Source organism: Ranitomeya variabilis, chromosome 5, assembly GCF_051348905.1.
Source record: "Ranitomeya variabilis isolate aRanVar5 chromosome 5, aRanVar5.hap1, whole genome shotgun sequence".
Lineage (NCBI taxonomy): Eukaryota > Metazoa > Chordata > Amphibia > Anura > Dendrobatidae > Ranitomeya > Ranitomeya variabilis.
Window position 1 is genome coordinate 680,026,987 of NC_135236.1, and position 24,921 is coordinate 680,051,907.

At 46.2% G+C, this 24,921-nt stretch overlaps 2 protein-coding genes across 12 annotated transcripts in view; one reads left to right on the forward strand and one right to left on the reverse strand.

Annotated features, from left to right (window-relative positions):
- WNK1 (WNK lysine deficient protein kinase 1) overlaps positions 1 to 2,427 on the forward strand; it is a 72,677-nt gene extending 70,250 nt beyond the window's left edge. For all 10 annotated transcript variants that reach the window (XM_077267019.1, XM_077267020.1, XM_077267024.1 and 7 more), the window contains one exon: positions 40 to 2,427. In XM_077267019.1, coding sequence (XP_077123134.1) covers positions 40 to 360 — 321 coding nt within the window. In that variant the 3' untranslated portion in view covers positions 361 to 2,427. The remainder of the gene's footprint in view (positions 1 to 39) is intronic.
- Positions 2,428 to 11,568: 9,141 nt separating this feature from the next.
- On the reverse strand, positions 11,569 to 24,037 carry RAD52 (RAD52 DNA repair protein). 2 transcript variants are annotated; one of them, XM_077261403.1, is made up of 12 exons: positions 23,672 to 24,037; positions 18,124 to 18,216; positions 17,606 to 17,707; positions 17,165 to 17,258; positions 17,022 to 17,089; positions 16,594 to 16,712; positions 16,308 to 16,383; positions 15,845 to 16,047; positions 13,808 to 13,965; positions 13,454 to 13,546; positions 12,582 to 12,797; positions 11,569 to 12,421 (listed from the first exon to the last, which is right to left on the reverse strand). In XM_077261403.1, the coding sequence occupies exons 2-12, from the start codon at positions 18,202 to 18,204 to the stop codon at positions 12,369 to 12,371; spliced, it is 1,263 nt and encodes a 420-aa protein (XP_077117518.1). In that variant the 5' UTR covers positions 18,205 to 18,216; positions 23,672 to 24,037; the 3' UTR covers positions 11,569 to 12,368. The 2 variants fall into 2 exon arrangements, with proteins under 2 accessions (XP_077117518.1, XP_077117519.1); XM_077261404.1 differs by having other exon boundaries at positions 12,613 to 12,797; positions 23,672 to 23,794.
- Between the last annotated feature and the right edge of the window lie 884 nt (positions 24,038 to 24,921).

The following is a 24,921-nucleotide window of genomic DNA, read 5'->3' on the forward strand; positions in this document are numbered from 1 at the left end:
CGGCTGAATCCTGACCATTTCACCTGTTATTTTTCTAAGGGACCTGGAATGGCGCGGAAGTTTTCTGCCCCCGGACAGCTGTGCGTGTCTATGACTCCGTCCTTGGGGGTCCCCGCCTCGATGCCTGCTGCCTCTGCCAACTCTTTGGCTCACTACCCCAAAGGAATCTGCCCGCAACAGTACGGCTTCCAAAGCACACCGTTCCAAAGCCAATGGAGTGGACCCGGCGGGCCGTCACCTCCCCAGCCCATTAGCCAGTTTCCCCCGACTGTGACTACTTCTTTACAAAACTTCAACATCAGCAGCAGCCTTCAGAAATCCATCAGTAACCCACAAGGATCCAACCTGCGGACTACCTAGGAAGACGGCCGGCTGGTGGACTGCACACGTCCTGGTGGCGCTGGCTGCGTCCATAGTGCGGCACCCACGTCCCGGCCGTTACTTGTCCCACCGAGGAGGCAGGAACATCGGCTGCAGGGGGCACCATCATACACTGGGGTGGCGTGAGATTGGGGCACGGTTCAGCCCGCGAGAGCAGCAGGGGAGGGCGCAGCGTTCGCTCCGCTCTCCGGTAATAGGTCATTAATGCTTTCAGAACTATTAACGGCGATTGACTGCAGCATTACAATGTACGGAATAAAAGTTATAAAATATATAAATATATAGAAGTTTATTAAACAGAAAAAGATAATTAAAGTAAAAAGAAACCAAGTTCGGTGAGGACAATTCTCTGCCATCATTATGATGTGGACACACTGTGATATATAAATATATTTATGTTGTTGGACAACAGTAGTAATAATTAATAGCCGAATGTTAGAGGGTTACAGACGATGGGGAGCAGCCCGTGCCGACCTCATCAGTCACTTTAAATATAAAAGAAAAACTTAAAAAAAAAAACACCTTTTTGCTCTGTCCTTTTATTAGATTTAATGTGAATGTAAAAGTGTATAAAGGCAACTTGAACCCAGCTCCTCCCCCACCCGAATATTTTCCGCTGCGTATTTTAGTGCCTTGAGAACCTGGGATTTATTTTTTTTTTTAAGACATGGGTCTCTGTTTTCTTCTCCCGAGTCTGGAGTTGGGGCCGCAGGTGGTGGATATGTCATTATGTAAGTGATTCGTGTTTGGTGCGGCCGGAGAGAGGTGGTGAGGGGGTTAAATCCGTGGCGCCCTCACCACGTAAAACTCTGCCGCTCAAGAGCTTAAATGATAAGTGGTGCAAGGATGTTAGACGGCGGTGGTCCTGTGCTGGGGTCTGCTGGTGAAGCTCTGTAGGTGCCTTGACGTCTGGTGGTCGGTCACGTCTGTAGTTAGTCACGTCCCAACTCCTCTCACAATCCGTGGCGGCATCTTATACTTGAAACCTGCTTGTTTTTTTTCCCTCTCACTTTTGGCACTTTTTAAGAAAAGCAACGTAACCTGCGAGCAGTATTAATTCTGTCAAGCGGCACAGCTCATTTTGGAGTTTACACCAGGTCGATATTTTTTGTTAGTAAGTCGCACGGATCCGGGACTCGGGCAAACCTGCGTTGTCGTACGTTTCATTGTCGACGTCACCGTCCCGTCTGTTCAGTAAAAGTTGCAGTTTAAATGCAAAACTTAATGTGATGTTCTAGGTCTCGGTCTTGTGGGTTTTTTTTTTTGTGGTTCTATGCAACAACCAGCACTTAGATCATCGGGGAAGCGGACTCTGCTTTGTTTAAAGGGCTCCTTTTCCAAATAAAACATCCATGAAGTGCTACGGCACGTGGAAGCCTCAAAGTAGAGAACCCCTTTAAGCAAACTTGTAGTGAATGTATCAGGAAAAGAGCTGATCTTACCGGACTAGTGTAGCCTCCCTGTCCTGGCGGTGCGGACCCCGAGCGTTGGTTTCCTATGTCGTCCATCGGTAACGGCTGTAGAAGTGCAGACCCTCCATCCCAGGGTAAAGCAGTGGCTGGGTTGTCAGGAGCATGGCGGGGGAGGGGTGGGATCGTCTACAGTCGGCGGAGGTCTGATGAGGGATTATTAGGCGGCAGGTGAATATTTATTTTACAAATGTATTTTATCATTTTTTTCCGGTTTCAGATCGTTTTTCTCCATTACGTTGTGCATGCTTTTGGTTTATTTTCCACCGATTATTTTAATTTTTTTCTTCCTGTGGACACAAAATAATTAAAAAAAAAAAAAAAAAAATGCTACTGAATTCTTCCCAGATCTGTAGACCTCTTTGCATCCAGCCCTTCCCGTAAATGAGCCTCTTCCTCACATTATTTAACACTGTATTAAGCTGAAAGAAATGAGATTTGTGGGATTCCCGGAGCTGTGAATTTTCCCGTTTGCACTTTTGTCCTGCATCTTTCTGTACAAATTTGCACTTTTCTCTTTTTACCGCCTCTGTAGACTGATATTAATAAAGGAAGCCTTATTTTACGTCTGTTATGACGTCTGATTCTGTGTTTGGGTTATTTTTCATCTTGGCTTTGTTTCCATGCGCCACAGTCCCAGGGCCCGCACCGTCCCCTCGTGTATGATTGCACACCACAGTCCCCTCATGTATGATTGCACACCACAGTCCCAGGTCCCGCACCGTCCCCTCGTGTATGATCGCACACCACAGTCCCCTCATGTATGATTGCACACCACAGTCCCCTCATGTATGATTGCACACCACAGTCCCAGGGCCCGCACCGTCCCCTCGTGTATGATTGCACACCACAGTCCCCTCATGTATGATTGCACACCACAGTCCCAGGTCCCGCACCGTCCCCTCGTGTATGATTGCACACCACAGTCCCCTCATGTATGATTGCACACCACAGTCCCCTCATGTATGATTGCACGCCACAGTCCCAGGTCCCGCACCGTCCCCTCGTGTATGATTGCACGCCACAGTCCCTTCATGTATGATTGCATGCCACAGTCCCTTCATGTATGATTGCATGCCACAGTCCCTTCATGTATGATTGCGTGCCACAATCCCTTCATGTATGATTACATGCCAGTCCCACGCCGTCCCCTCATGTATGATTGCGCACCACAGTCCCAGGTCCCGCACTGTCCCCTCGTGTATAATCTCGCACCACAGTCCCCACATGTATGATTGCATGCCACAGTCCCCTCATGTATGATTGCACGCCACAGTCCCCTCATGTATGATTGCACGCCACAGTCCCAGGTCCCGCACCGTCCCCTCGTGTATGATTGCACGCCACAGTCCCAGGTCCCGCACCGTCCCCTCGTGTATGATTGCACGCCACAGTCCCTTCATGTATGATTGCATGCCACAGTCCCTTCATGTATGATTGCGTGCCACAATCCCTTCATGTATGATTACATGCCAGTCCCACGCCGTCCCCTCATGTATGATTGCGCACCACAGTCCCAGGTCCCGCACTGTCCCCTCGTGTATAATCTCGCACCACAGTCCCCACATGTATGATTACACATTTATTGTGTCCTGCTGTCTCAACTGAGCTAGATTGATTGGTAACGAGAGGGGGATAAAAAAAAAAAGTGAGCTCTAAGAGCTAGCCTTCTATAAATGTAGACATAGCTTGGGGATGCATTCGTGCACTATTATTCGTGTACATTTATTCAAAGTACTTTTTTCTAAGTATTCGGCAGTTATAACATGGCAGACAGGCAGGAGACAGGTAAGACAATCTAAATCTATTCCCTATTCAATTGGAACAGAACAAATACTCACCATATGTATCTGTATAATCTATATCCTGGCTGCTGCATTCACTCACATTCACCGCCCTTGCATTAACTCTTTACACTCCATCCATATCGGCCCCTCTGTCCTGTCCTCTCCTCTGTATAGCACTCATGCTGTTCACTTTGCTTAACAGCACAGATCCATTCAGTCCCACCATCCAACACAAGAGACGCTCTCACAAATCACTTAACCATCTGCTCACTCTTTCTATCCTCCTTCTCCTAGTCGCTGGAGACATCTCTCCAAACCCCGGCCCCCCATGTTATAGCCAGTCAAACCTCCCAATTGCTACACTCAGAAACCCCTCTAACCTTATTAATATTCCATGCATGCCTTCTGTCTCTTTCAATTGTGCCCTTTGGAATTCTCGCTCTGTGTGTAATAAACTCTCCTTCATTCATGACTTCTTCCTTTCTAATTCTCTTAATCTCCTGACTGTGACTGCTGGATCCAGGTTTCAGTCAGACACCACCGCTGCTGCTGCTCTCTCCTATGGTGGACTACACTTTTCTCATACCCCAAGATCAGACAACAGAGCAGGTGGAGGTGTTAGGCTGCTCCTTTCATCCAAATGTACCTTCCAAGTTATCCCCCAAGTACCCTCACTTGTATTCCCTTCCTTTGAGGTCCATGCTGTCAGACTCTACGTCCCCTTCTCCATGCGAGTGGCAGTGGTGTATCGTCCTCCCGGCCCCTCTCATCAGTTCCTGGATCATTTTGCCACCTGGCTTCCACACTTTATCTCCTGTGACACCCCCACCCTCATCATGGGTGATTTCAACATCCCCATTGCTGCTCCCCTCTCCCCATCTGCTTCTCACCTTTTATCTCTAACCTCTTTCGGCCTCTCGCAGCATACTAACTCTCCAACGCATGAAGATGGAAAGTCCCTTGACTTGGTCTTCTCCCGGCTTTGCTCAGTGGATGATTTCACAAACTCCCCTCTCCCGCTCTCTGACCACAAGCTTCTTTCATTCTCTATCAAGAACTGCCACCCCGCTCAGGTCACCCCCACTTTCCACACTTATAGAAACATACAGGCCATTAACACCCAGAAACTTATGAAGAACTTGCAGTCCTCATTGGCCCCAATCTCCTCCATCTCCTGTCCTGATTCTGCTCTGAACCATTACAATGAAACCCTGCAAAGTGCCCTGGATGAAGCTGCTCCTCCTATACATAGAGCAACTCGGCACAGACGGCGACAACCATGGCACACGCTGCAAACACGTTTCCTGCAGCGGTGCTCCAGGTGCGCCGAACGTCTGTGGAGAAAATCTAATCTACCCGAAGAGTTCATCCATTATAAGTTCATGCTAAAAACATACAACTCGGCCCTTCACCTCTCCAAACAAACCTATTTCAAAACCCTCATCACCTTACTGTCAAATAACCCTAAACTTCTCTGACACTTTCCAGTCCCTACTCAACCCAAGAGAGCAGGCCCCAACCACAGATCTCCGCGCTGACGATCTGGCCAATTACTTCAAAGAAAAAATTGACCACATTCGACAGGAAATCATCTCCCAATCTCTTCATACCAGGCACTGTCCTCCCTCCCCCACTGCATCTAGTTCACTCTCTGACTTTGAACCAGTTACAAAAGAAGTAATCAGGCTCCTTGCATCTCCTCGCCCGACCACTTGCACCAGTGACCCCATTCTGTCACATCTCCTCCAGTTCCTTTCCCCGGCTGTCACCTCTCACCTAACAAAAATATTCAACCTTTCCCTCACTTCCGGTATTTTTCCCTCCTCATTTAAGCATGCCATCATACATCCATTACTTAAAAAACCCTCCCTCGACCAAAACTGTGCCGCTAATTATAGACCTGTCTCTAATCTTCCCTTCATCTCTAAACTCCAGGAACGCCTGGTCCACTCCCGTCTTACCCGCTGTCTCTCAGATAACTCTCTTCTCGACCCTCTTCAATCTGGCTTCCGCTCTTTACACTCTACTGAAACTGCCCTCACTAAAGTCTCTAATGACCTACTAACAGCTAAATCTAATGGTCACTACTCCATGCTGATTCTCCTGGATCTCTCCGCAGCATTCGACACTGTGGATCATCAGCTCCTCCTCACTATGCTCCGCTCCATCGGCATCAAGGACACCGTTCTCTCCTGGTTCTCCTCCTATCTCTCTGACCGATCCTTCACTGTATGTTTTGCTGGTTCCTCCTCTCCCCTTCCCCTTACTGTTGGGGTTCCTCAAGGATCAGTCCTAGGCCCCCTCCTCTTCTCTTTGTATACTGCCCCTATTGGACAAACAATCAGTAGATTTGGTTTCCAGTATCATCTCTATGCTGACGACACCCGATTATACACCTCTTCTCCTGTTATCACTCCGACCTTCTTAGAAAACATCAGTGATTGTCTTACCGCTGTCTCTAACATCATGTCCTCCCTCTATCTGAAACTGAACCTGTCAAAAACTGAACTCCTCGTGTTCTCTCCCTCTACTAACCTACCTTTGCCTGACATTGCCATCTCCGTGTGTGGTTCCACCATTACTCCAAAGCAACATGCCCGCTGCCTTGGGGTCATCCTTGATTCTGAGCTTTCATTCACCCCCCACATCCGATCACTGGCTCGCTCTTCTTATCTGCATCTCAAAAACATTTCTAGAATTCGCCCTTTTCTTACTTTCGACTTTGCAAAAACTCTTACTGTCTCACTTATTCATTCTCGTCTGGACTATTGTAACTCTCTACTAATTGGCCTCCCTCTTACCAAACTCTCCCCGCTCCAATCTGTCCTGAATGCTGCAGCCAGGATCATATTCCTCACCAACCGTTACACCGATGCCTCTACCCTGTGCCAGTCATTACACTGGTTACCCATCCACTCCAGAATCCAGTACAAAACTACTACCCTCATCCACAAAGCACTCCATGGCTCAGCACCACCCTACATCTCCTCTCTGGTCTCAGTCTACCACCCTACCCGTGCCCTCCGCTCCGCTAATGACCTCAGGTTAGCATCCTCAATAATCAGAACCTCCCACTCCCGTCTCCAAGACTTTACACGTGCTGCGCTGATTCTTTGGAATGCACCACCTAGGTTAATACGATTAATCCCCAATCCCCAGTTTTAAGCGTGCCCTAAAAACGCATTTGTTCAGACTGGCCTACCGCCTCAACGCATTAACCTAACCATCCCTGTGTGGCCTATCATTAAAAAACAAAAAAAAACAAAACATAATCAGGCTCCTCGCATCATGTTCTCATACACTTTATGCAGTTAATAGCCTCTGTGTCTGTACTGCTACATACTTAGGCTGATAACTGGTTCATGCAGCTTTACATGAACACCCGAGCCTTACACTATGGCTGGTCCGAATAACTAAAGCAATTGTTACCATCCACCTCTCGTGTCTCCCCTTTTCCTCATAGTTTGTAGCTTGCGAGCAGCAGGGCCCTCATTCCTCCTGGTATCTGTTTTGAACTGTGATTTCTGTTATGCTGTAATGTCTATTGTCTGTACAAGTCCCCTCTATAAGTTGTAAAGCGCTGCAGAATATGTTGGCGCTATATAAATAAAAATTATTATTACACGCCAGTCTCAGGTCCCGCACTGTCCCTTCGTGTATGATCTCACACCACAGTCCCCACGTGTATGATTACATGCCAGTCTTGGGTCCCGCACTGTCCCCTCGTGTATGATCTCGCACCACGGTTCCTTCATGTATGATTGCGCGACACGGGCCCAGATCCCTCACCAGTCCCCTCATATGATCGCACGCCACAGTCCAGCGCCATCCCCTCTTCTGTGGTCGTGCGACAACATCCTGTTTCCCATGCCAGTCCCCTCATGTATGATTGCACGCCAGTCCCAAAGCATGTGCTGTTCCCTCACAATTGAGAATGACCCACCGAAAAGGACCCTCACGTGCGATCCTGCACTGCTCATTCATACATGAGTATTGTCACCTTAGATGTGTATTTTATCAATGCACTCATTTAGGTGGGACTCGGACTCCCTGGATTTTTGACACTGGGGGGCTTCTCCGGCAGCTCGGATGCTGTTGTGGATATTGGTCACCGCATCTCCAGGCTTTGTGTACAAGCTCCACTGTCGCCAAAATAGAGACTCTATAGGCACGACTCTGCCTCCACCCTCCTCCGTGACCTCCCATAACACCGCAGTGGATGTCGGGGGGCTGCTGGGTCAGGACTGGTTTCGTACTGAATGTGTCTCATTGAAGTGTCCGGACCCAAAAGTCGCATAGGAGACCGGGTTGCAGGTCTGTAAAGTACTGAGCCTCATCCTGCAGCTACAGACTGTCCGATCTAGGAACGACATTGATGAACTTGAGATTAAAAAAAATAATTAAGTCGCTCCCCTCATAATAAGATGTATAAAAAGATCAAAATACTGCTCTCTGTGGGAATAACAAGACAATATTGTACTTATGATACGATTTAATGACTAAAATAAATGATGTAACACAGCAGCTTTCAGGACTTCGTAGGTCCCTTCCTTGGGCACGGTGTAACAGTTTCTTAAGAAACACAAACATATGCACAAACAGAAGAGCGGCATGGTGTAATAATGAACACAAATAACCAAACTGAGCTCAGAGAATGAATCCTTAGTTAGAGGTAGGTAAGTTTTATTGCCCCAATACCTAAATAAGATCAGAAGCCTGGTGCCCTCTGTGTCCGTCTCTGGAGCCGAGTCATGGTGCGCTCAGTGTCCGTCTCTAGAGCCGAGTCACGGTGCGCTCAGTGTCCGTCTCTAGAGCCGAGTCACGGTGCGCTCAGTGTCCGTCTCTGGAGCCGAGTCATGGTGCCCTCAGTGTCCGTCTCTGGAGCCGGGTCACGGTGCCATCAGTGTCTCTGGGGCCGAGTCGCGGTGCCCTCAGTGTCTCTGGGGCCGAGTCACGGTGCCCTCAGTGTCTCTGGGGCCGAGTCACGGTGCCCTCAGTGTCCGTCTCTGGAGCCGGGTCACGGTGCGCTCAGTGTCCGTCTCTGGAGCCGGGTCACGGTGCCATCAGTGTCTCTGGGGCCGAGTCGCGGTGCCCTCAGTGTCTCTGGGGCCGAGTCACGGTGCCCTCAGTGTCTCTGGGGCCGAGTCACGGTGCCCTCAGTGTCCGTCTCTGGAGCCGGGTCACGGTGCGCTCAGTGTCCGTCTCTGGGGCCGAGTCACGGTGCCATCAGTGTCAGTCTCTGGAGCCGAGACACGGTGCGCTCAGTGTCCGTCTCTGGGGCCGAGTCACGGTGCCCTCAGTGTCTCTGGGGCCGAGTCACGGTGCCCTCAGTGTCCGTCTCTAGAGCCGAGTCATGGTGCGCTCAGTGAGTCACGGTGCCCTCAGTGTCCGTCTCTGGGGCCGAGTCACGGTGCCCTCACTGTCTGTGGTGCAGTCACGGTGCGCTCAGTGTCTGTCTCTGGAGCTGAGTCACGGTGCCCTCAGTGTCCGTCTCTAGAGCCGAGTAAAGGTGCGCTCAGTGTCCGTCTCTGGTGCAGTCACGGTGCGCAGTGTCCGTCTCTACAGCCGAGTAAAGGTGCGCTCAGTGTCCGTCTCTGGGGCCGAGTCACGGTGCCCTCAGTGTCTCTGGGGCCGAGTCACGGTGCCCTCAGTGTCCGTCTCTAGAGCCGAGTCATGGTACGCTCAGTGTCCGTCTCTGGAGCCGAGTCACGGTGCCCTCAGTGTCCGTCTCTGGGGCCGAGTCACGGTGCCCTCACTGTCTGTGGTGCAGTCACGGTGCGCTCAGTGTCAGTCTCTGGAGCAGAGTCACGGTGCCCTCAGTGTCCGTCTCTAGAGCCGAGTAAAGGTGCGCTCAGTGTCCGTCTCTGGGGCCGAGTCACGGTGCCCTCACTGTCTGTGGTGCAGTCACGGTGCGCTCAGTGTCCGTCTCTGGGGCCGAGTCACGGTGCCCTCACTGTCTGTGGTGCAGTCACGGTGCGCTCAGTGTCAGTCTCTGGAGCTGAGTCACGGTGCCCTCAGTGTCTGTCTCTGGAGCAGAGTCACGGTGCCCTCAGTGTCCGTCTCTGGGGCCGAGTCACGGTGCCCTCACTGTCTCTGGTGCAGTCACGGTGCGCTCAGTGTCCGTCTCTGGGGCCGAGTCACGGTGCCCTCACTGTCTGTGGTGCAGTCACGGTGCGCTCAGTGTCAGTCTCTGGAGCCGAGTCACGGTGCCCTCAGTGTCTGTCTCTGGGGCCGAGTCACGGTGCACTCAGTGTCTGTCTCTGGAGCCGAGTCACGGTGCCCTCAGTGTCCGTCTCTGGAGCCGAGTCACGGTGCCCTCAGTGTCTGTCTCTGGGGCCGAGTCACGGTGCACTCAGTGTCTGTCTCTGGAGCCGAGTCACGGTGCCCTCAGTGTCTGTCTCTGGAGCCGAGTCACGGTGCCCTCAGTGTCTGTCTCTGGGGCCGAGTCACGGTGCCCTCAGTGTCTGTCTCTGGGGCCGAGTCACGGTGCCCTCAGTGTCCGTCTCTGGAGCCGAGTCACGGTGCCCTCAGTATCTGTCTCTGGGGCCGAGTCACGGTGCCCTCAGTGTCTGTCTCTGGAGCCGAGTCACGGTGCCCTCAGTGTCCGTCTCTGGAGCCGAGTCACGGTGCCCTCAGTGTCTGTCTCTGGGGCCGAGTCACGGTGCCCTCAGTGTCTGTCTCTGGAGCCGAGTCACGGTGCCCTCAGTGTCCGTCTCTGGAGCCGAGTCACGGTGCCCTCAGTGTCTGTCTCTGGAGCCGAGTCACGGTGCCCTCAGTGTCAGTCTCTGGAGCCGAGTCACGGTGCCCTCAGTGTCCGTCTCTGGGGCCGAGTCACGGTGCCCTCAGTGTCCGTCTCTGGAGCCGAGTCACGGTGCCCTCAGTGTCTGTCTCTGGAGCCGAGACACGGTGCCCTCAGTGTCCGTCTCTGGGGCCGAGTCACAGTGCCCTCAGTGTCCGTCTCTGGGGCCGAGTCACGGTGCCCTCACTGTCTGTGGTGCAGTCACGGTGCGCTCAGTGTCAGTCTCTGGAGCCGAGTCACGGTGCCCTCAGTGTCCGTCTCTGGGGCCGAGTCACGGTGCCCTCAGTGTCCGTCTCTGGAGCCGAGTCACGGTGCCCTCAGTGTCTGTCTCTGGAGCCGAGTCACGGTGCCCTCAGTATCCGTCTCTGGGGCCGAGTCACAGTGCCCTCAGTGTCCGTCTCTGGGGCCGAGTCACAGTGCCCTCAGTGTCTGTCTCTGGAGCCGAGTCACGGTGCCCTCACTATCTCTGGGGCCGAGTCACGGTGCCCTCAGTGTCCGTCTGTGGAGCCGAGTCACGGTGCCCACAGTGTCCGTCTCTGGGGCCGAGTCACAGTGCCCTCAGTGTCCGTCTCTGGGGCCGAGTCACGGTGCCCTCAGTGTCCGTCTCTGGGGCCGAGTCACAGTGCCCTCAGTGTCCGTCTCTGGGGCCGAGTCACGGTGCCCTCACTATCTCTGGGGCCGAGTCACGGTGCCCTCAGTGTCTGTCTCTGGAGCCGAGTCACGGTGCCCTCAGTGTCCGTCTCTGGGGCCGAGTCACAGTGCCCTCAGTGTCTGTCTCTGGAGCCGAGTCACGGTGCCCTCAGTGTCTGTCTCTGGAGCCGAGTCACGGTGCCCTCAGTGTCTTGTCTCTGGAGCCGAGTCACGGTGCCCTCAGTGTCCGTCTCTGGAGCCGAGTCACGGTGCCCTCACTATCTCTGGGGCCGAGTCACGGTGCCCTCAGTGTCCGTCTGTGGAGCCGAGTCACGGTGCCCACAGTGTCCGTCTCTGGCGCCGAATCATGGTGCCCTCATGTCTCTGGACCAGATTCCTCAAATTCTGTTGTGTTTCTTCCAAAAGGTGTGATACCGTGCCAGAGGAAGGGACCTAAGAAGTCTCAAAAGCTCTTTTTAATATCATTTATTTTATTTTTGTTAGTCATTAAAAGGTCTCATAACTACAAGATTATCCTTTTTTTTCACACAGAGCATTCCTTTTTCATGTCTGATCTAGAAAAATTAAAAAATAAAATGGAAGACACCAACATTTTTCGTTGCAGGAAGAAAAAAAACACAGAATATCAACCTCCAAAATGGCTCCGACTTGGAAATGCTGAACGGTGCACATGAGATTCTTAGAAGACAGTAAAGGAGACATCCGTGGGGGAGGATGAATCTTCTGGATCTAAGAGTCCATGGTGCCACCAGATAGACTTCTCCTTAGCTCATTGCGGAGTGATGATGAAGCCATGGTGGGGCCTTGGACCCCAATTTTGCAGTCATCAGTCTCACCCGCTCACGTGATCCCTCGCTGCTTAGAATCAGATTAATAGAGAAGACAACCTGATCATGGCGGTGGAGGATCTGCTCGGTCAAGGGGCCGTTCTTTCCTCCATGCACGTTGCTGGTTTCTACAATAACGGATGACGATCGGACCCCCGTCTGCTTTTCCTGATGGGGCAGAGGATCTTTTTCGGCTTTACACAATGCAGACCTGATGACGAGATGATAAAAGGGGCCGAGCGAATAAAACATGTTAAAATGTTCAATAATAAAACGTAACATTTCTTTTATTAAACGTCACAATCTTCTAAAACAAAGCAGAATATCCATCTCCGTCCGGCAGGTGGGAAACCTCGCTGCCTCTTTTGCTCGTCAGATGCAGAATTTAACGATCCGTATTCTTAAAGTGACGGCGTTCAGCGTTATAGGAGAATGTGTGCGAGGAAGATCTCGGTCACGACGGGTCGAGCCGCCGCTTCTTCATGTCGTGACAGAGCGGACTTTTATCTTCAAAGTGTAAAAAACATAATATATATCAATAAGAGGTTTTATAAGGTGTGGGATTTAGTATCCGGGGTCAGTGAAGTATCTGTCACATTCGTGCGCTTCCCCTACAAATAGCAGGGGCCGGGGCAGAACGATGGCTCTATGAACACATCTATGTCACCTGTTCGCTGCTGTCCGGTCGCGTTTCTCACCGTCTGGTTCCATGACATCGTTCTCATCGGCTGCCGCTCGTTGTTCGGTCTTTGGGGGGTCTTGCTCCGTGTCGTCATCTGATGGTGTACGAGAGGGGTCACAGCTCCGGACAGGGAGGCCGGAGCTGCCGTCGTGTTGGAGATGCTCTCAAACTCCACAGGGATGTCCCAAAGCTCCGGGTCATCTGAAAACATCAAAGAAAGAGATTACCAGAAAGTAAAGGCAGAGAATATGCAAGTGACAGTCACTCTCCTCCCTGCACGGACTGTCCCTTGTTACACATGACGGGGGCCGTTACCGTAAGGTCCATGTTTTCTAATCCTGTGCCCCCGTTTGGGCAGAGCCCACCATCCTGTTTTGCCCTGAGCGGCTCACAGTCCACGTCTGCTACGTGGCATGTAATGTCCGTGTCATGTACGAACAACAGGGGCCGTACCTATAACCTGCCGCTAAGGAGCGGGGTCCGAGCCCTGTGGAGACGTCAGTGATTGTGAGGTAGCTCCTGGCGCAGCGTCCGCCTCGTACGGACGTATATAGAGATCCCTATAGACGGCTGTTGTGGCCGCTTTTTTGTGCACAATATGATCTCTACACATAAACTGATGTCGGTCGCCATCTTATCTATCACCGATAATCCTACATTACCGATCCACCTGCTGTGGTGAGACCCCCAAAGATGCTACATTATGGTGAGCAGCTTTAGTGTAACAGAAAGCAGTCAATGCACCAGATCACCGGAAATATATTTATTGATTAAACGTACAAACTATTCTATATTTTTGTGTCTTATCTTCAAGCACCAATTTCAGGGTTGCAAAAGGTGACGGTGCAAAGTCTCACCTGGCAGATACTCATCCGGGGGAGCAGCTGCGTCTGGCACTGAGGCCGGGGTGCTGTGTCCTACAGGGGGGACCCTCAGAGCGGTAGATGTTCCTGCAGTAGGGAGGGGATCAGGCAGAATTAGTACATGATCATTTCATAATGTGACGTTCATTAGAATAATCTGTATGATCATCACTATCGAGTGTCCGAGGCAGGTTACACTTAGTGTAGAAGCGGATGAGTGTGAAGGGCACAAAAGACCCCTGTAAATAAAAGCTCTGGCCTAGCGGTGACCGACTACCTCCATGGCCGCTGGACCAGCCTCCTGCGATACTTTCTGCTCGACTCTAATGAATTGGGCTGTAATCTCACCGCCTCCCCCCGCGTCCGCAGCGGGCACCGCATCCCGGCATTGCTTCTTCTCCATCTCCTCGCGGAATCGCTGTTGCATTTGCCTTTGCCGCAGTTTCCGTTGGAACGTGGCATCCATCTCAGGTTGAGCCACCAAACTCATTGACCCACATCCGGAGCTGCCAGTATCAAAAGGAAGATTTGTGGTGTTTTAGTCCTTTATAGTGATGGGTGAACCCGAACAGTAAAGTTGGCGGTCCATACCGGACACCTGTTGTCTGTGCACGGACCCCGAACACGGATTTCTCCAGAAAGTCTGTGTTACTGTTTGGGTTCGGCACCCTGAACATCGGCCGTTTCCCACCCTGACATCGCGAGAAACACCGGCTCTGATCGGCGATAAGTTAGTTACCGCTAATCAGAGCGATGCAGTTCCCACGATATCATACACATGGCAGCGTGAGCCAGCAGCTGTGACCGGCGGTAAAAAGTTTCCCCCCGGTCACAGTGTAAGCCTGCCGTCACTGATCGTGAGAGCGGGAGTATTCATCAAAAGCGACAGCTGTGGGCTGCAATCCACAGCTGTCGGCTTTAGCTTGGCTGGTCATCAAGAGTAGAGGCGTCCCCACAGGTTTTTTTTTTAATTATTTAACTAAATATTTTTAAAAACAGTGTGCCCTCTTCCAACCCCCCCCCCCCCCCAATTATTGACAACCAGCCAAGCTAAAGCTGACATCTGGGGGCTGGTATGCTCAGGCAGGTAAGGGGAAATGGATATTGCCCCCCCCCAGCCTAAGAATAGCAGCCCGCAGCCGTCCCATAAATGGCCCATCTATTAGATACGCCAATTCTGGTGCTTTGCCCGATTCTTCCCACTTGCCCTGGTGCGGTGGCAAGTGGCGTAATAGGTTTGGAGTTGATGTCACCTGTCTTGTGGCCGCCGACATCAAGACCAGTTGTTAGTAATGGAGAGTAATCTTTAGACGCCCCCATAGGTAGAGTGTAAAACAAAACCCAGCCAGAATAAAGACATTTAATTGAAAAAGACACTGACTCCTTTATTTGAAATAAAAAGCAAAGTTAAACTCACCTAACGCCTAATCCACTGAAGCCTATGTCTCTTGTAAAAGACCAAAAATAATAAAACTTATTCCTCACCTGTCCAACGATAATCCATTAATGGGCATGTCCCACAGCAATCCGGATGATTTAGAGAGTGGTCACATCAGTAATACGAATGCTATCCATGCGAGCCGGTTCACAATGAGACAGGGGCGTGAGAATGCTCCTCTAATGTGTAGTGGTGAGAAAGGTCACCTGAGTTAATTGCTGATAAACCCCAGTCACCCACTCGCTGCGTAACAAAATTCTCAATCTGTGACCGCTCTCTAAATCGTCCGGATTGTCGTGGGACATGCCCATTAAAGGATTATCGTTGGACAGGTGAGGAATATAGTGTTTTATTATTTTTGCTCTTTTACGGGTGACATGGGGTTCAGTGGATTAGGTGTAAAGGTGAGCATAACTTTGCTTTTTATTTGAAAAAAAAGAAGTCAGTGTCTTTATTTCAATTAAAGGACTTTATTCTGGCTGGGTTTCTCTTTACAATCTAACTATGGGGTTACTAATGAGGGCTTCTTATAGACGCCTCTCCATTATTAACCCCTGGTCTTGATGTCTGTGGCCATAAAACAGCGGATATGAACTCCAAACCCAAAACCCCACTTGTCACGGCACCAGGGCAAATTGGAAAAGTCAAGCAAAGAGCCAGAACTGGCGCATCTAATAGATGCACCTTTTCTGGGGCGGCTGCTATTTTTAGGCTGGAGAGCTGCAATATCTATGGCCCTGTCCCAGTCTGAGAATATCAGCCCCCAGCTGTCTGCTTTAGCTTGGCTGGTTGTCATGGGTTTGCCCATTACTAGTCCTTTATTGTACACGTTATCAGCAGATGTAAAATATTCAGGCCATAATCTGAACGTGGTCCTTCCAATATTCCTCTTCTGGGTGATCATAAATGGACGCTACCCTGCAGCCCTTTTGCCTCTGGTGAATTACCTGGGGCCACTTTGGTTGTTCTCGCTGTTCATTTCTTGCTGCCGTTTGGTCGGTGACGGCTCTTTGCTCTTTTGCTGATCTGCTGGATCCGATGCTCCGGCTGCAATTTTCTGTTCTTGAAGGAAACTATTATATCGTGTGTTTTCCAAGGCGGCATCGTAGTCCTGACGCTTCGTCTGAGCCAAATCCAACTCCCCCTGAGGCTAAAACATGAAAGGAAGAGAGATACTTTACCAACTATAACAATGTCGGGACAAACTCCAGGGTCGGGTTTACAGCCCGCAGCAGAATTTACACCGTGCTCGTCCATTTTTGGTTCTAGTAACTTCAAATCCTGACATTTGCATCGTCTGTTTCTTTATGTCGATGTTCACACAGTAAATCTGGGAAAAAAACCTGCCCCCTGGTGGACAATGACGATATGACGTTATTACTATTTAATGTCTTTATAGAAATTTCTCACCAATTTTGGAAGTTTATTAACAGCGCGAAGATAATCTTTGTCCATTATGCAGTTGCCAAGAACATTGCCGAAGCACCTGAAATAGTAAAAACGCATAAAGTAATGATGTAATTATCTCCAGGAGACAGATCACAACCAAAAAAAAACCTAAATAAAAGGTATTATTTAAAAAGTGAAAATTGATAGAACGATCCTGTGTTAAAAAATATAAACAAAGAGGTAAAAAAAGGTAGCGGGATTAATATCGTCACACGGAAAAGATTATTTTTTGGGGGGTTGTTCTTACTTCAGTGCTCTCTTCAGCCCGTCTGTCACCGCTTCCTTCCGTGCTTTCTCCAAGGAGAGAGCTTTAGACTTCAGCCCCTCGCTGACGCCGTAGCCAACATCTTCGTGGTAAGAGCCGTCCTACGTATCACAAATGGAGGAGGATGGTGACCGCAGCCTCTTGATCATTATACATTTGCTTTCCAATGATCGGAGCGGAAACAATCGATTCTGCGGATCGGGGTCTAGCGGCTCTTCAGATTCGTAGGGTCGGCATGACGCCTACGAAAGAGAAAGGGCGCTGGGATACCTGCAGGTAGGAGGCGGGTCGCAGGGCTCCCGTCAGGTTGTGACCGCCGGACCGGGGTTTTGATAATCGATTTCTATGGATCACATTCAATTGAATGAATCCATAAAAGCTGCTCCAAGCGATAGAACAAAGAAGGTTACCTTGAGCTGGACTTTTACAAAGGCGCAAACCCCAACATAAAACCGGCCGTTACTCAGGTCCACAAAATCTGCAGGAGGGGAAACGGTTCAGTAAATCTGCCGGCGCCGGTCGCTCTCGTATTGTGGATTTTATGGAGTCTCACCGACATTCTGCTGAGTTACAGAATGCGACCATCCGTTGTATCCAAACATTTCATTGGCCAAACTGATCACTTTGTGCCCCTCGATGTAACACACCTGAAATGGAAGAACTGGTAAATGATCGGATTCCATCCTCCCAGGAGGAGAACGAGTCTCCTGATACTTTGGCTTTGCGAGGCGAGATGTGGGGGTGACGGTGTGCTCGCTTCTTCATGATGCCTCCCCATACACCCAGGGTTACCTGTGGCCCCCAAAGAAGCATTAAAAGAAAGTAGTTTTACCATAGAAATGCAGAGGAAGAGTTTTTTTAAGCGATTTTTCAAGCGGACATGCTCCAAAAATTTTCTAAAAAACCCTGTGTGCACGTGGCCTTACAGTTCTGCACCTGGAGCCCACAATTTGGGCCCAGAAATGCAGCTGTACCAGGGTCCGTCACCACCCACCTTCTGTCCCCCGCCGGCCTGGCGGCTGCTGATGTACTCCGGCCCCAGCTTCTGGCGCAGGGCGCTCTGTATGGCCTGGTATTCCTCCGCACTGTACTTATGCTGCAAATAGAAAAAGAAGTACAAATGCTAAAATAATAATGCACGGAGTCTAATTCACGCGGCCGGGCTGCCAGTCAGTGGCGCTGTGCAGGGAAATCAGCTGCGACGCGGGGTCCTTCTCAGAACGGAGGGCCGGTCCCCACCAGTCATGAAGTGACAGCAGATCCCAGCAGTATACTACCAGTTTATAATATACCCCTTCAGGACATCACAAGGTAAAATGGTCCCGATCTGTGTCTGTCCGGCTGGTGTAACACGCCATCTCCCAGCTGTTAGGACCTGCCGGATATGTCGACAGAGGATGCAGGGAGTTGTAGTTCTGCAGCAGCTGGGGAGGCCGGATGAGAGGCAACGATGATAATATGGGCAGTAAGATAAATATTGACCCCGTGGTTGTGTAAAGGAACATCAACTACCTGCCCAAAGCTCAGAGGTTGGCTCTCGATGGACCCCGTCTCCCCCGACTTCATCTTGTCTTTTATCTTTCCCACAGACATTGTCGTCCCCGGCTGAAAACATCGCAGAAAACAGACAGGGAAAAAACAGCTATATATTATACATATATATCTATATACAGCATTATATAGAATAGTGTACATATACAGTGTTATATAGGGGTATACTGTACATATATAGTGTTATATAGGGATATACTGTGTATATATAGTGTTATATAGGGGTATACTGTACATATACAGTGTTATATAGGAGTATAATGTACATATACAGCGTTATTTAGGAGTATAATGTACATATACAGTGTTATATAGGGGTACAATGTACATATATAGTGTTATATAGGAGTAGTGTACATATACGGTGTTATATAGGGATATAATGTAGATATACAGTATTATATAGGGGTATAATGTAGATATACAGTATTATATAGGGGTATAATGTAGATATACATTATTATATAGGGATATAATGTAGATATACAATATTATATAGGGGTATAATGTAGATATAGTGTTATAATGTAGATATACATTATTATATAAGGATATAATGTAGATATACAATATTATATAGGGGTATAATGTAGATATACAGTATTATATAGGGGTATAATGTAGATATACATTATTATATAAGGATATAATGTAGATATACAATATTATATAGGGGTATAATGTAGATATACAGTATTATATAGGGGTATAATGTAGATATACAGTATTATATAGGGGTATAATGTAGATATACATTATTATATAAGGATATAATGTAGATATACAATATTATATAGGGATATAATGTAGATATACAATATTATATAGGGGTATAATGTATATATACATTATTATATAGGGATATAATGTAGATATACAATATTATATAGGGGTATAATGTATATATACATTATTATATAGGGATATAATGTAGATATACAATATTATATAGGGATATAATGTAGATAAACATTATTATATAGGGATATAATGTAGATATACAGTATTATAGAGGGGTATAATGTAGATATACAGTATTATATAGGGGTATAATGTAGATATACAGTATTATATAGGGGTATAATGTAGATAAACATTATTATATAGGGATATAATGTAGATATACAATATTATATAGGGGTATAATGTAGATATACAGTATTATATAGGGGTATACTGTAGATATACCGTTATATAGGGGTATACTGTAGATATACAGTGTTATATAGGGGTATAATGTAGATATACATTATTATATAAGGATATAATGTAGATCTACAATATTATATAGGGGTATAATGTAGATATAGTGTTATAATGTAGATATACATTATTATATAAGGATATAATGTAGATATACAATATTATATAGGGGTATAATGTAGATATACAGTATTATATAGGGGTATAATGTAGATATACATTATTATATAGGGATATAATGTAGATATACAATATTATATAGGGGTATAATGTAGATATACAGTATTATATAGGGGTATACTGTAGATATACCGTTATATAGGGGTATACTGTAGATATACAGTGTTATATAGGGGTATAATGTAGATATACATTATTATATAAGGATATAATGTAGATATAATATTATATAGGGGTATAATGTAGATATACAGTATTATATAGGGGTATAATGTAGATAAACAGTATTATATAGGGATATAATGTAGATATACATTATTATATAGGGATATAATGTAGATATACAGTGTTAGATGGGGTATAATGTACATATACAGTGTTATATAGGGGTATAATGTAGATATACAGTATTATATAGGGGTATAATGTAGATATACAGTGTTATATAGGGGCATAATGTAGATATACAATACTATATAGGGGTATAATGTAGATATACAATATTATATAGGGGTATAATGTAGATATACAGTATTATATAGGGGTATATGTTGTGAACTCTGTTTTCAGGCTCCCTCTTGTGGTCACTGGTGGTATGGTGTGACTTTTGCTTTGGGCTCCCCCTGGTGGCTTTGTTTGTTATCCTGCTGGTCTCTGGCTATCAGCTGGTTCGTTATCCTCTGGGAGGTTCCTATATAGCTCTGTTTTACTTACTCTTGTTGCCGGCTGTCGATGTAATCAGTGCTACTCAGATTCCTTCTGACTACCTTGCTCCCAGTCCATCCAGGACAAAGCTAAGTTTTGTTTGCTCATTTTTTTGATCAGCAGTGTTTATCATGTTTTCTTGTCCAGCTTGCTAAAATGTGATTTCCTTGCTTGCTGGATGCTCTAGTGGACTGAGTTTCTCCCCACACACCATTAGTTGGTGCGTGGGTTCTTGTAATCTCAGGATGGATATTTTGTAAGGGTTTTTTATTGATCGCATAGACCCCTGCTCTATTTTCTGCTTTCTAGTACTAGTGGGCCTCTTTTCCTGAATCTGATTTCATCCCTACGTATGTGCCTTCTTCTTACTTCACCGTTAATATTTGTTGGGGGCTTCTATATCTTTGGGGATTATTTCTCTGGAGGCAAGCGAGGTCTTTCTTTCTCTTTAGGGGTAGCTAGTGCCTCAGGCTGGCTCGAGACGTCCAGGAATTTTTTAGGCACGTTCACCGGCTACCTCTAGTTGTGTTGGATAGGTTCAGATTTGCGATCAGTCCAGTTACCATCTCCCTAGAGCTTGTCCTTAGTTTATTCACTTGCTGGTCTATTCGTGATCCTCAGCCACTAAGGATCATAACAGGTATAATTTAGATATACATTATATAGGGATATAATGTAGATATACATTATTATATAGGGATATAATGTAGATATACAATATTATATAGGGGTATAATGTAGATATACAATATTATATAGGGGTATAATGTATATATACATTATTATATAGGGATATAATGTAGATATACATTATTATATAGGGATATAATGTAGATATACAATATTATATAGGGATATAATGTAGATATACAATATTATATAGGGGTATAATGTATATATATATTATTATATAGGGATATAATGTAGATATACAATATTATATAGGGGTATAATGTATATATACATTATTATATAGGGATATAATGTAGATATACAATATTATATAGGGATATAATGTAGATATACAATATTATATAGGGGTATAATGTATATATACATTATTATATAGGGATATAATGTAGATATACAATATTATATAGGGGTATAATGTAGATATACAGTGTTATATAGGGGTATAATGTAGATATACAGTGTTATATAGGGGTATAATGTAGATATACAATATTATATAGGGGTATAATGTATATATACATTATTATATAGGGATATAATGTAGATATACATTATTATATAGGGATATAATGTAGATATACAATATTATATAGGGGTATAATGTATATATACATTATTATATAGGGATATAATGTAGATATACAATATTATATAGGGGTATAATGTAGATATACAGTGTTATATAGGGGTATAATGTAGATATACAGTGTTATATAGGGGTATAATGTAGATATACAGTGTTATAATGTACATATACAGTGTTATATAGGGGTATACTGTAGATATACCGTTATATAGGGGTATACTGTAGATATACAGTGTTATATAGGGGTATAATGTAGATATACATTATTATATAGGGATATAATGTAGATATACAGTATTATATAGGGGTATAATATATATAGTGTTATATAGGGGTATAATGTAGATATACATTATTATATAGGGATATAATGTAGATATACAATATTATATAGGGGTATAATGTAGATATACATTATTATATAGGGATATAATGTAGATATACAGTGTTAGATGGGGGTATAATGTACATATATAGTGTTATATAGGGGTATGATGTATATATACAGTGTTATATAGGGGTATACTGTAGATATACAGTGTTATATTAGGTGTAATGTACATGTACAGTATTATATAGGGGTATAATGTAGATATATTGTTATAATGTACATATACAGTGTTATATAGGGGTATAATGTAGATATAGTGTTATAATGTACATATACAGTGTTATATAGGGGTATACTGTAGATATACCGTTATATAGGGGTATACTGTAGATATACAGTGTTATATAGGGGTATAATGTAGATATACAGTGTTATATTAGGTGTAATGTACAGTATTATATAGGGGTATACTGTAGATATACAGTGTTATATAGGGGTATAATATAGATATAGTGTTATGTAGGGGTATACTGTAGATATACCGTTATATAGGGGTATACTGTAGATATACAGTGTTATATTAGGTGTAATGTACATGTACAGTATTATATAGGGGTATACTGTAGATATAGTGTTATATAGGGGTATAATATATATAGTGTTATATAGGGGTATAATGTAGATATAGTGTTATATTAGGTGTAATGTACATGTACAGTATTATATAGGGGTATAATGTAGATATACAGTGTTATATAGGGGTATAATGTAGATATACAGTGTTATATTAGGTGTAATGTACATGTAGTGTTATATAGGGGTATAATGTAGATATACAGTGTTATATTAGGTGTAATGTACATGTACAGTGTTATATAGGGGTATACTGTAGATATACCGTTATATGGGGGTATACTGTAGATATACAGTGTTATATAGGGGTATACTGTAGATATACAGTGTTATATTAGGTGTAATGTACATGTACAGTATTATATAGGGGTATAATGTACATATACAGTGTTATATAGGGGTATAATGTAGATATAGTGTTATAATGTACATATACAGTGTTATATAGGGGTATACTGTAGATATACCGTTATATGGGGGTATACTGAAGATATACAGTGTTATATAGGGGTTTAATGTAGATATAGTGTTATATTAGGTGTAATGTACATGTACAGTGTTATATAGGGGTATAATGTAGATATACAGTGTTATATAGGGGTATAATGTAGATATACAGTGTTATATAGGGGTATACTGTAGATATACCGTTATATAGGGGTATAATGTAGATATAGTGTTATAGTAGGTGTAATGTACATGTACAGTGTTATATAGGGGTATAATGTAGATATACAGTGTTATATAGGGGTATAATGTAGATATACAGTGTTATATAGGGGTATAATGTAGATATACAGTGTTATATAGGGGTATAATGTAGATATACATTGTTATATAGGGGTATAATGTAGATATACAGTGTTATATAGGGGTATAATGTAGATATACAGTGTTATATAGGGGTATAATGTAGATATACATTGTTATATAGGGGTATAATGTAGATATACATTGTTATATAGGGGTATAATGTAGATATACAGTGTTATATAGGGGTATAATGTAGATATACAGTGTTATATAGGGGTATAATGTAGATATACAGTGTTATATAGGGGTATAATGTAGATATACATTGTTATATAGGGGTATAATGTAGATATACAGTGTTATATAGGGGTATAATGTAGATATAGGGTATGAGATAGGAATATAACATAGATATAAAGTATTACGCAGGAGCAGATTCGCCCACTCTCTCCCTCAGACGCCGCGGTCTTCTGCGCCTCAGTTTCCGCTTGACGTTCCCGCTTCAGGCCGCCAGCCAATCAGAGACCTCGCTCGCAGAGCACTTCGGGATCTATGGCGGAGCCGGTGGCTTCACCTCAGCAGATAGTGAAGTGATGGGTCTGTCCTGTAGTGAAGCTGAAGCAGTAATGGCGGCTGTGACTTGTGAGCGGAGCCCCAGGAGGGCACGGAGGAGGGAGGACCGCACAGAGCTGCGGGACGGCCGGGGAGCTCTGCGGGCGCCGCTCAGTTATATTTCGCTCCTCAGGATTGAAGCCCGCCGCCGCCATCTTGGTGCTCCAGATCCCGAGCTTGGGGTCTTGTGTGAAGGGTTTGGGGTTTGTGGGGCTCAGTCACATTCCTCATCCGCCCACCCTGTATGTGCTGAGCAATTATAGGCCATCCAGTAGCTGGCAGGGCATGTTGGGAGTTGTAGTTCCACATCAGTTGAGGAGCTTCCTCCCTCCTCATCATTACTGTCACGGGGAAGGATCCTGCCATTCAGGAGCCATGGAAAGCGACAACCCCTGAGGGAACTGTTCTGGCGGCCATGCTGGTTGTCACTTTTCTAGAATCTGTTCACAAATATGTCCTTACCATTACACATTCGGCAATGTGAGCGAGAGGAGGTGTAGTGTAAAGCATGGTGCAGGGGAGAGCAGATGTCGCTCCGTTTATTGTCTACAGGACGGATGACTTATTTCTCAGTACTGTGAGGAGAAATACGATGAGGCCTTGGGGGGATGGGTGATGAAGGGTCCGAGGGGAGGGGTGAAGAGACAGAGAGTCCAAAGGGAAGGGGTGAATGAGACTGAGGGTCCGAGGGGAGGGGTGAAGGGACGGAGGGTCTTGGGGGAGGGGTGAAGAAGACGGAGGGTCTGGGGGGTAGGGTGATGGAGGGGTAAAGGAGATGGAGGGGTGAAGGAGACGGAGGGGTAAAGGAGATGGAGGGGTGAAGGAGACGGAGGGTCTGGGGGGAGGGGTGAAGGAGATGGAGGGGTCCGAGGGGAAGGGTGAAGGAGACGGAGGGTCCGAGGGGAAGGGTGAAGGAGACTGAGAGTATGAGGGGAAGGGTGAAAGAGACGGAGGGTACGAGGGGAAGGGTGAAGGAGACGGAGGGTCCGAGGGGAAGGGTGAAGGAGAAGGCGGGTCCAAGGGGAAGGGTGAAGGAGAAGGCGGGTCCAAGGGGAAGGGTGAA